This window comes from Trachypithecus francoisi, unplaced genomic scaffold, assembly GCF_009764315.1.
Source record: "Trachypithecus francoisi isolate TF-2019V2 unplaced genomic scaffold, Tfra_2.0 Lachesis_group15, whole genome shotgun sequence".
Classification (NCBI taxonomy): domain Eukaryota; kingdom Metazoa; phylum Chordata; class Mammalia; order Primates; family Cercopithecidae; genus Trachypithecus; species Trachypithecus francoisi.
In genome coordinates, this window is record NW_022681460.1 from 114,097,278 (window position 1) to 114,109,414 (window position 12,137).

Consider the following 12,137-nt stretch of genomic DNA (forward strand, 5'->3'; position numbering starts at 1 on the left):
GGACTGACGGAAGGCACGCGTGCATGCCCCAGTGAGTTAGGGTCGGGTGACGCGCACCACCTCCCAGGTACCCGGTTCGGCACCCTACCCGCAACAGCGCCCAGCGAGGACTGCGAGGGAGGCAGGCACCGGGCACTGGCTCCCGCGCGTGGGCGGGGCCGGCTGGAGGGGGCGGGGCCCCCGGGAGTGTGGGTGGGGCTTTCGACCGTGGGCAGGGCCGACCTGGGGGAGGCGGGGCCTCCGATAATGGGCGGGGCCTCCGGAGTGCGCCCTCCCCGCACATGCGCCCTGACGGCCCAACAATGGCGGCGCCCGAGGAGTCGCTGAGGAGGCGGAAAACCGGGTACTCGGACCCACAGCCTGAGTCGCTGCCCGCGCCGGGCCGTGACCCCGCAGGCTCTCCGGCCCACCTCCACGCGGGCACCTTCTGGCTGACCCGGATCGTGCTCCTGAAGGCCCTAGACTTCGTGTACTGTGAGTGCCGGGCGGGCCCGGGACATCCGCCAGTGTCACCTCCGCGCCCCACGACCCCCGCCCTCCCTCAAGACTCCTCCGCGCGGTCTCGCGGCCGCGGCGCCCCCACGCAGCCCTCCTTCCTGCCGGGCCCGGGCGAGGCGGGGCGGGCGGGGCAGGACGAGGCTTGCTGGCGACAGCGCGCGCGGCCCTACCCCTGTCGCCGCCTCCAGCCTCTGGCCTGGGCTCCCGGGCTCCCGGCTCCACCTGCAGCCCCAGAGGTGCACGGCCGCGCCCGCCGGGACCGGCTCGGGGCTGTGCGAGGCGGGGCCGGCCCTGGCCCTGGCCCTGGCCCAGGAGCTCGCAGGCGAGCAGGGCAAGTCGGGCGGCGGGTCGCGTCCGTGGGCAGGTGGGGGGTCTGCGTTCTGGCTGCGGGGCGGGGGGAGGCCTGGAGAGGGAGGCGCCCCTGCTGCCCCAGCACAGCGCTGTGCTGACGGTGGAGGTTCCCGCTCTTGCTGGGCCCCGCACGCCACATCCGCACCGCGTGCGGCCCCTGCCAAAATCCGGGGAGCCGGCCCGGGAGCCCCCTTCGCGTCTCCCGAGGGCCGAGGGAGGGTGGCTGGCTGCTGGCCAGGCCGGAGTTTCTCCTTTAGTGTGAGCGTCCCGACCAGCTCAGCCTGCCTTCGGGAGGATGCCCAGCGGAGGCCTGGGGGCAGCTCTGGAACCTCGTCTGCAGGTGAAGCCTGCGCCTCACTCTGGGGTGTGGTTGGCGGGGTCCGCCGGCTGAGACCCTTCACCCCGCAGCGTGCGCAGCCTGCGGAGCTCTGAGAAAGTCAGTTCGTGCTCAAAACCTCTGGACCCCCTGGCCAGGGGCAGCTGGCGATTCCCACTCCCTCCCTCCCCAGCCCCGGCTACGCACAACTGGTTTGGAAGAGAACGGTCCTGTGATCACAGGGACATGAGTGGACACACGGATACATGTTTCATAAGCCCAGCCTGTTAGAAGCAACGAAGCCCAGACTCAGGCTCTCAGATGAGCCTGGAAGTGAGGGGAGCGTGCCAGGCCGAGATGGAGCCAGCGGAGTGCGTGGGCAGCCACCCTTCCAGAGAGCCGCGGAGCCACTGGCCCCGGCGTTGTCCACGTGTGGTTGTAGGCCGTGGACACTGGACGTCTCCATTTCCTTCCCTTGTCTATTTGCCTCACGCGTGGAAGGAAACGGTCGGATTGCAGAAGTTCTTGTTTGCACAGCTTTCGTCCCGCACACATCACGGGAAGTTTGGTAGCCTGGCTGTGCTGGAGTGATGCTCAGTTTGACGTTTTGTGTGACGTTTGTGTGATACTTTCCACCTCCTGGTGCAAAGTGATGAGATGTGCTCATCACTACCAGGTTTCCTGTGGGATTGCAGTATCGGCTTCAACTCGGTCTCTCTCTCTCTCTCTCTTTCTTTAAAGCAATTATTTTTTTTATTTTATTTTATTTATTTTTGAGACGGAGTCTCACTGTTGCCCAGGCTGGAGTGCAGTGGCACCATTTCGGCCCACTGCAACCTCTGTCTCCTGGGTTCAAGCGATTCTCCTGCCTCAACCTTCCAAGTGGCTGGGATGACAGGCGTGCACCACCATGCCTGGCTAATTTTTAAAAATATTTTTAGTAGAGATGGGGTTTCACCATGTTGGCCAGGCTGGTCTTGAACTTCTGACCTCAGGGCCTCCCTAAGTGCTGGGATTACAGGCGTGAGCCACTGTGCCCAGCCTGCAATTATTTTAAAATGTAGTTCCTCCCAGGTTGCTTTTCCCTCCACAGTATTGAACAGTCATTCTAAATGTTGGTGCTGTCACTTAGCAAACGATGAAGTAGAGATAAAGCGAAGCTGTGAGGCTCTAATAGGCCTTCCACAGGGGAACCCAGATACAGCGGGAAGTCCCAGCGGCGTTGCCTCCTGAGCACAGCTTCATAAAACCAGCTCAGACTCTTTCAAACGAGCCGAGGCTCCTTTGATCTCTGCAGGGATTCTCTGTTCAATTCAGAAGGAACCACTTTTAAGCCACTGGGTCAAGCAGATATTTTAAGCCTGGTGCCCAGCATTGACCATTTCTCCTTGACATATGCACGTTCTTCTATCTTGTGAGTATATTTAGGGTAGAATCAGTGTCTTTCTGCTGTATCAAGGAACCAGTTTCCCATCTTCCAGGATCTTCCAGGGACATGGTTTTCTGGCTGAGCTGGCCCAGGGCAAGCAGGCAGTCATCCTGCATTTATCTCCTTCTAGAAAGTTCTGGATTTTACTGAGACCGTGCGCTCCTCCCTGTTCCTCAGAATCCCAGGGTTTTTCCAAGTTGCTATAGGGGCTCTCCAAAAAGTTCACTTGATACTGAATTTTACAACGTTTGTAGCTATTGAACACTTGTTAAACACATAATCAAATGTATTCTGTGGAAACTCCCCTTGTTAAGACATTGAACTGAGGCAGGCTTACCCTTAGGCAGATAGTCTCAGCAGACGTAGTAAAAATGTACAGATCAGGAGAACGCAGAAACGCCTACTGTGTCGGGGAAGCTTCGAAGCTAGACATGGAGAGGCCGGCTACCAGCGACAGGCCTCTGCATTCAGCCTGACTTTGCGTCCGTCCTGGGGCTGGCTCCTTCCCCCCGTGGGCCGGGGTGTTTCCGTGTGCTGCCACCGAGGTGTGTAGGTGCTAGGGGTGTGCTTACTGCATACAGACGTGCGTACCACGGGCATCCTGGGGTGTCTGCCATGCCCTGCTGTGCTGTGGGAACCGGAGTGTGGTGTTAGCGGAAAGCGGCGTTTTCACAGGGCTCGGAGTTGAAAACACACCTGTCATCCTGACGTGTGGACTCCAGTCCCTGGTGCAATTACTGTGTTGAGCAGATGCTGAAGTAGCACCTTGCCCGGTGCCGACCTCCAGGTGACAACGTCACTGCCCCCGGTGGACAGCGAGGAAGCAGGGTCAGCCTCCGGCCTGGATGTGCAGCGAGTGTCCGTGGGCCCTGGAGTTCAGCCCTGCCCTTCGTTCACGCCGCTGTGCAGCCTGCGTATCCTGGACACCGGGTTCACATCTGGGCAGTGGCGTTCTCGGGCCGTGACGGCACCTGGGAGGACCAAGGCCACCTGAGGTGATGGGGGACATGTGACACTGAGCATTCCCTCAGCCCAGATGCCACTCCCAGGAACGGCCAAAATCCGGATGAGTAAAAGCTCATGTGACAAGAGTTTCCGGCCTAAGCAGCGGGACCTGGGTGCTGTGTTCTTGGTGTGTAGGGGCCGTGCTGGCCGCCCATGGGTGCTGGTGCCTCCTGCACTCAGGCCTGCTGCCGTCTGTGTATGCAATGAGGAAACTGAACTCAAGAGCAGGCACCATGCCTAGGGTCACTGGGACAGAGGGCAGAGCAGCCTGGCCAGAAGTCCTCACTGTTTTATGCCAGGGACCCACAGGGTCATACACCAGCGTTGTGGCCCAGCGTTCCCCGCGGAAGATTGAGGCCTGCACTGGTCAACCCTGCAGTGCAAGCGCGTGTGTGGCAAACAGCTGGTTTGGAGCCTTGTCAACCAGGCCGGCTCCTTGATGCTTTGAAATCCCTCTCCCAGGGAGCCTGGGCAGGTCGGCCCATGGGTGGCCACAGGCAGCTGGGGCTAGACTCCTGGAATTTCTGGCAGCCCTGCATCTGTTACAGCGCCAGTGGGTAGAGCTGGATCCCTGACAAGGCCGGGGAAGGACAGCCTCGCAGGTGCTACTGAAGACGCCCTAGGCTAGAGCTGCCCACCCCTTCTGGGTTCTCCTGGACTGAACTCATGTTAGTTTGCTATTTTTGAGAGTCACATAGAATATGTACACAATGCATTTTAACGGCCTCAGAATTCAGGTGTTTTCTGGAAACAGTGTAATTACAGTTGGTCAGAATTGGGTTGATAGCTGTTCACTGCAGAGAACTTTCTGGAAGCTTGTGACAGGTGGAAGTAGTGGGGCTCAGAGTTGGTGGACCACACCTTAGCTATGTGGCCTTAGCCAAGATGCTCATCAAGACTTGCCTGTCACTGATGAGGTGAGACTGACCACTGGGCCATCCTGAGGCTGACATGAGATTCCCCGCCTGTGCACACTTCCCAGAAGGTGGACGGAGGACACGCTGGCCCGGGAGATGGCTTGCAGGCAGCCACGGAGTCTGTGTATCTGAACGTTGGAAAGGACCTTTCTTTTGAAGCTCAAACATTTATGAGATACTGTTACAATTTGGAAGGGATTTGTGGGTGAAATGTGACATGGAGACTGGGTAACGTTGGCGTTTGCAGACTGACTTTGTGACTGGCACTTTTCGTGGCTGTCATGGCTTCGGCACAGAGACCTTCCTGAGGGATGTGGTCTGTCGGTTCACGTGTTTGTTGGGTCCGAGTCCTGGACAGACCCGGGAGGGAACCACCCTGTCCGGGCTGGACGCTTGGCGCCTGCACAGGGCATGAGTGCTGGGGGCTTTGGGACACACGCTCCCTGCTGCCTCTGGGGCAGATGTCCACCTGCATTGCTTGCAACGAGAGGCTGGGGCCCCAGCAGACGAGCCGTGGTGCCTGAACTGCTCCCACTGTGTCCCCGCCACGTGAGGCATCTCTTCCTGACCACAGTCCTGAGACCACCTGACCTCTGCCTTCCCGGGGTTGAACTGTGATTGTTCTCTCCATGGCTGCCAATGCCCTTCCGGTGTTCAGACTTAGCCCTCATCACTCGTGGACTCCTGACCCCACCCAGGACTGACCACTGGAGCCCTGCTCTCTGCTTCTTTTGTGGCTGATATTGTCCCCTTTCCAGTGTTACTGTGGCCATCTACCCTCTGGCTCCTTGCAGTCAGGGAGAGGGCTTTCTTTATGCCTCTATCCCCTGTCTTCTAGGGGCATCTCCTGTTCAGTGAAATGTGCCCGACCTGTAGCAGGTGGTCTCTACCCGGGCTTAGTGTCAATACAGGACACTTTTCCAGCCATCACCCCTTCCTCCCCCTCCACCCGCCTCCAGCCCTGAGGTGTGGCCCACCAGGAGAGAGACTGCCGCAGCCCTCCCTTGGTTGCGTTCATACTTCCTGGGCTGCTCGTGTCTCCCTGTTTGCTGGCGGATTCTCTTTTTGCTGGCGTGTATCCCCAAGCAGCTTTTCCAGAATGGAAAAGGACCAACTTGCCCGGATCTGTAATTCTCCATCAAAGCCACTTTCCCTCAGAGCTTTGCAGCATCGGGGAAGCATCTTCAAGCATCTGACTCTTCTCCCTGGAAGCTTGTAGAGTCTCAGTGCCTTGCCCTCCTGCTCTCCACCCTTGCTGTCTGTTCTGGTTATTTACTGAGGAGTCTCTGAGGCTCTTTTTCTTTCTATCTTGTAGTGGCCTCGGTGAGCTCTTCAGCCTCAAGGCTTGTCCTTGGCTCTGGAAGAGGCTCTTCTGGCCTCACCCCAATCTGCCCACGCGCCTCAAACACCGCACGCCCCAGCCAGGTTCCAAACAGGGCGGGTGGGGCCACTCTTCTGTCTAGCTTCTAGCATGGTCTTCCGGAACCTGGAAAAGTCTCTCCATGAAGCTGAATGGAGAAGAACATGGGTTCCCCAAGGCCCTAGGAGCCAAGCGCCACACAGAACCCACCGCTTGACTATGATCCCGAGTAACGTGGACAGCCTGGGCTGCAGAAGGAACGCCCAACGGTGGCGGGAACGGAGGGGTTTTTCTTGCTCGTCTTTCCAGTTCCATATTGTCACGTTGGAGTCCTCGGGTGCGATTTGTGTTGAAAATCCAGCCTCTAGGGGATCTCCACGCTCGTGTTGTCCTTAGGCGTGGAGGCACGCGTGCCGCACCGTGGCGTCTGTGCTGTGCGCCCGCTCACCGCCCTTCTTTCTTTTCCACATGGGGCAGTTTGATCGCTTCTCCCCTGCAGCTGCTCCAGCGAGGTGGGGCCGCGGTGCCATCAGTAGCATGTCTCCGAGTCTCGCCGCAGCCCTTGTAGCTTGTCATCCTCCTCAGATGACGCCCAAGGCAGACTTGACATGGCAGGCAGAATCGTTTGCACCCGTATTTGCTGAACTCTCAGCTGTTCTTCAGAAAATTTGAGGAGAAAATTAAACCAAAAAGAATACTTGAAACCCTGCTCAGTTTATTTTGTTCTGAGCTTTCAGTGGCTCTAAGAGCTCATGGGAAATGAGTTCTTTTTCTTTTCTCCAGGCCACTTGAATTCTAATGAAATGCACCACTTGGTTTTACAAGGTCTTCTGTAAAAATACTTCTTTGTTTAAAAAGCAAACAGCACTGCCCGACCTCAGAGCTCTGCAGCACATACCTTTAAAGACAAAATACTTGAGGTCACCGTGCCAAGGCCCAGAATTTAACCATGGCCAATAAGAACCATCGAGAATGGCATTTCTGCATTTCTGGGATGACTGTTTTAATTTTACAACAATTTATCCAAAAGGAGAAAAGAGAAAGCTGATTTTTTTTTCTGATTCTTTTTTTTTTTTTTTTTTTTTTTTGAGATAGACTCTTGCTCTGCCGCCCGGGCTGGAGTGCAGTGGCCGGATCTCAGCTCACTTCAGCTCACTGCAAGCTCCGCCTCCCGGGTTCACGCCATTCTCCTGCCTCAGCCTCCCGAGTAGCTGGGACTACAGGCGCCCGCCCACCATGCCTGGCTAGTTTTTTGTATTTTTTAGTAGAGACGGGGTTTCACCGTGTTAGCCAGGATAGTCTCGATCTCCTGACCTCGCGATCCACCCGTCTTGGCCTCCCAAAGTGCTGGGATGACAGGCTTGAGCCACCGCGCCCGGCCTGATTCTTTTTTTTTGAGACAGAGTTTCACTTTTTCGCCCAGGCTGGAATGCAGTGGCGCGATCTCCTCTTACTACAACCTCCTTCCGGTTTCGAGCGATTCTCCTGCCTCAGCCTCCTGAGTAGCTGGGGCTACAGGCTCAGGCTCCCACACGTGGCAATTTCTTTCTGATTCTGACGCAACATATTTGCTGGCCATGCCTGCTGTTGGCTGCTTGGGCGACATGGTTGCAGCTCCCAGGTCGGGCTCAGGGTCCCTGTGAGAGGCAGGTGGTCGCATGGCTGTCTGTTGCCTCCTGTGTGGGGCAGTGACGGGGCCTTCCGAAGCTTGACTGGTTGGTTTTGCTTTGAGAGCCTGTGATGTTTCAACATTTTTGCTGCTTCTTTTTATGTAGCTATATTTATAATGTGAGTAGAGGTTGAAATGGTTTTTTTTTTCCCTGAAATCTCAGTTCAGTCTGTCTTCCTTTTTCCTGAGAAGCAGGAAGTATCCTGTGCTTCTTGCCTTAGAATTACTGATGGAGGCTGTTGCCTCAGTGAGGCCACGTCTTGTTTTCCTCTGTGGCCCTGGAGTTGGCACTGTGGTGAGGGGCAGAGCACATCCATCCTTCAGCAGCACGATTAGGTCCCTGTGGGAAAGGGCCCCTCTTTTTTTTTTTTTTTTTTTTTTTTTTTGAGACGGAGTCTTGCTCTGCTGCCCAGGCTGGAGTGCTGTGGCCGGATCTCAGCTCACTGCAAGCTCCGCCTCCCGGGTTCACGCCATTCTCCTGCCTCAGCCTCCCGAGTAGCTGGGACTACAGGCACCCGCCACCTCGCCCGGCTAATTTTTTGTATTTTTTAGTAGAGACGGGGTTTCACCGTGTTAGCCAGGATGGTCTCGATCTCCTGACCTCGTGATCCGCCCGTCTCGGCCTCCCAAAGTGCTGGGATTACAGGCTTGAGCCACCGCGCCCGGCCAAAAGGGCCCCTCTTAGCGCCGACGAGGGTTGGGCCCTGGAGTGTGCCGTGGTTGAACCGCCACCACCTGTGTTTCTCCCAGCTGCAGACATGCCAGGATACACGCACATCCCTGAACATGCGCACATACATGTATACGTGTGCTCATGTGTACAGACACATGCACACACCCCTGCGCACACATGTACACATGGGCATGTCATACCCACATGCACACACACTGACCTGAGCTCCTGTGGAAGCTGCTGGTGTGGTCCCTGCGCATGTGGCCGCTGGGGCTGAGGGTCCCTGCGCATGTGGCCGCTGGGGCTGAGGGTCCCTGCGCATGTGGCCGCTGGGGCTGAGGGTCCCTGCGCATGTGGCCGCTGGGGCTGAGGGTCCCTGCGCATGTGGCTGCTGGGGCTGAGGGTCCCTGCGCATGTGGCTGCTGGGGCTGAGGGCCTGCTGCAAGGTGTCCTCTATGTTGCTAGGAGGTCAGCACTCACAACTCAGGTCCCTTCCACCCGGAGGTGGAGGCAGGAGGGGTGTGGGGAGTCTTCTGCTGCAGCCCTGTTTCCCACCCTGTGTCACGCCCCATGTCCACTCTTGTGTCCCACCTCGTGTCCACCCTGGGTCCGGCCCTGTGTCCAGTCTGTGTCCTACCCTGTGTCCTGCCCCGTGTCTGCCCCGTGTTTACCCTGTGTCCATCCCGTGTCCTTCCCCGTGTCCGCCTGTGTCCACTCTCTTCCTCCTCACTTGGAGCTGCCCCCCACCCACCTGCCATCCCCAGCCCCTTTAGAGGTCACCAGCACTGGCCCTTTTGTTGCCCAGGACCCTGCGGTGCTCTGCCTGTGGCCCTGCTCCCACTGCGCTGGAGGGAGGCTGCTCACAGAGCTTCATGCTGGGCACTGAGTGGTGCAGTGTCTTCAAGAAACCTTTACTTTTTAAAATTTTTTTATTAAAAATAAAACTATTAGCTAAAACTGCAGCCTCTGTGGCTTTTCCACCCATGCTTTTTCCCAGAAAGTTTTGTCCTGGCGTCTCCTCCCTCCCTCCCTGTCTGTGACAGTCTCCCAGACTTTCCTGTGTTTTCCGACCTTGGCAGTGTCCAGCAGGCCTGTCATGGTGTCTGTAGGGCGTCCCTCACGTTGGGTCCGTCTGGTGTTCTCTCGCGATTAGACTGGGTGATGGGTTTTGGGAAGACGCCCACAGAGGTGTGGGGCCCTTTCCGTCCCACCGTATCAGGGTCCTGACGTCCGCACGGCTTTCTGATCACCTGGCCAAGGTGTGTCCACCAGGTGTCCCCTCTGTCAGGTCCCTGCTTTCCCGCTCGTTCTGTCCTCTGGAAGCCACTCACTGCCCCCGCCTCCCGGAGGGAGTGTCTGTAGACATTATGTGGAATTCCTCTGTGAGGAAGATCTTGTTACTTACTTGTTTGTGGTCACTGATTTTGTCACTATGGACCTATGCCCATTTATTTTCCCTCTGGGTTGTGATCCAGTGCTGTCACCATGAGTCTGTGTCCGGGTTGTGGTGCGGTGTTGTCACCGTGAGTCTGTGTCCGGGTTGTGGTGCGGTGTTGTCACCGTGAGTCTGTGTCTGGGTTGTATTCCAGTGCTGTCACTATGAGTTTGCTGCTCACTTTCTCCAGCTTTGACCACTAGTGGCTTTCCCGTCCTTCCCCACAGGGATGCTTCAGGCCCAGCTTCTGTTTCTCTGCCTCAGCCCTAGAATGAGCTGTTTTTCCAAGAAGCCCTGGTTCTCTTTAGGGGAGCATAGAAACTCTGATCTGGGTACTGGGAGGGCCGTTGGGGGGGTCTCCTGGCTGCTGGCCCTCTTGCTGGGCAGAGCTAGGCTCTGTATGTCACTGTCTCATTTCACACATGTGGTTGCTTCTCTGTTGTATCCACCCATCCATCCGTAAGTATACGAAGGTGAACCTGGTCCATGCCAATGACTCTGACTCTCACCTGACACACGGTGTATTCCAGCCTTCTGTCCTGGCACACGGTGTATTCCAGTCTTCCCTCCTGGCCCATCTGAATCCTCCCTCTCTGCTCGTGAGAACCTGGCTCCCCTAGCTCCTCTAGCATCTGCTCAGCCCTGGTGCACGTGTGCGGATTGTCCTGCCAGGCCAGGGGAAAGCCCTGGAGTGCAGTGTGTGTGCCGCTCCTTCTGGCCTTGCGGTCTCCACTCAGAACATTTTCCGGAGTTGCTTAGGCAGCTCCTGCCCTCTGCCAGTGTGGTTCTGATTTACATTCGCGTGTGTGGAGCCTGCATTCCGTCTGCATCCCCTGACCTCCTGGTTGGGTCTTCCCCCAATAGTTTGTGCGCATTAAAGTTCATCTTGTGTAATGCTCAGTGCTGTGGGCTTTGCTCCATCACCCCGGCTCCAGCCCCTAAGTCCCCGTGCATGGGAGTGACCACGTCCCCCGCATCAGCCCCTGGCACGCCTGGGTCCGTCTCCCATCCCTCTGATTTTACCTTTTCCATTCCATATGAATGGAATCATGCAGTACGTAGCCTGTTGGGTCTAGATTGTCTTACTTAGCAAAATGCACTTAAGATTCATCCATGTTGTTGCCTGAACCAACAGCTCCTGCATACTTACCTCTGATTATTTTTCTGTTGCCCAAATGCACCTCTGGTTATTTATCCACTTCCACCGTGAAGGACGTCGTCCTTGTTTCTAGTTTTTAGTGACTGTGAACAGAGCTGCTATGAGCATCTGCATGAGGCTTCTGTGTGAGCACGTTTTCAGGTTGAAGGCCTGAGAGGCACAGTAGCTGGGTTGTAAGGTAACCCTTCATTACCTGGGTCAGATGCCGCCGTCTGCCGTCTACAGCATCCCCAGCACAGCGAGGGCACTCCTGCTGTCCCCGAACCTTCCACAGCATTAGGCACTGTCTATTTTCTTTCCTTTCCTTTTTTTTTTTTTTTTTTGTTTTGAGATAGAGTCTTACTCTGTTGACGAGGCTGGAGTGCAGTGGCACTGTGTCGGCTCACTCCAACCTCCGCCTCCTGGGTTCAAGCAATTCTCCTGCCTCAGCCTCCCGAGTAGCTGGGATTACAGGCGCCCACCAATACACCCGGCTAGTTTTTATATTTTTAGTAGAGACGGAGTTTCACCATGTTGGCCAGGCTGGTCTTGAACTCCTGACCTCAGGTGATCTGCCCACCTCGGCCTCCCAAAGTGCTGGGATTACAGACGTGAGCCACCGCACCCGGCCTGGGCACTGTCCGTTTTCAAACACTTCGGCCACAATGACGCGTGTGTGGTGACAGCACGTTGTGGTTTTCATTGGCATTTCCCCAATGATGAATGATGTTGAGCATCTTTTTACGTGTTATTTGCCAACCGTGCACCTTTCCTGTGTCTGTTCAGATCTTGTGGCCTGGTGTTTTTTTTCACACCTTTAACGTTAAGTTGTTTGTTTTCTAATTATTGAATTTTAAAAGTTCTTTAAATATTCTGGATACAAATCCCTGGATACAAATCTTTTATCAGATGTGTGATTTGCCAGTATTTTCTTCTAATCTGCGGCTTGTGTTTTAGCTGGGACTACAGGCGCCGCCACCTCACCCGGCTAGTTTTTTGTAGTTTTTAGTAGAGACGGGGTTTCACCGTATTAGCCAGGGTGGTCTCGATCTCCTGACCTCGTGATCCATCCGTCTCAGCCTCCCAAAGTGCTGGGATTACAGGCTTGAGCCACCGCGCCCGGCCTTTGTGTTTTCATTCTGTTAAAAGTAGCTTTTGCAGATCAAAAGTTTTTCATTTTGGCCGAGTGCGGTGGCTCACGTCTGTAATCCCAGCACTTTGGGAGGCCGAGACGGGCGGATCACGAGGTCAGGAGATCGAGACCATCCTGGTTAACACGGTGAAACCCCGTCTCTACTAAAAATACAAAAAAAAAAAATCACCGGGTGTGGTGGCGGGCACCTGTA

General features: G+C 56.1%; 1 protein-coding gene across 6 annotated transcripts in view; it reads left to right on the forward strand.

Annotated features, from left to right (window-relative positions):
* The first annotated feature begins 257 nt into the window (after positions 1-257).
* The window catches only part of LMF1 (lipase maturation factor 1), a 104,205-nt gene continuing 92,325 nt past the window's right edge, over positions 258-12,137 (forward strand). For 3 of the 6 annotated variants that reach the window (XR_004443090.1, XR_004443091.1, XM_033236317.1), the window contains exon 1: positions 258-474. Coding sequence is in view for 3 of the 6 variants with exons in the window: in XM_033236317.1 (XP_033092208.1) it covers positions 282-474 (193 nt within the window). In the remaining 3 variants the exon portion in view is untranslated. The remainder of the gene's footprint in view (positions 475-12,137) is intronic. The other 3 variants (XM_033236319.1, XM_033236318.1, XM_033236322.1) reach the window with 2 other exon arrangements.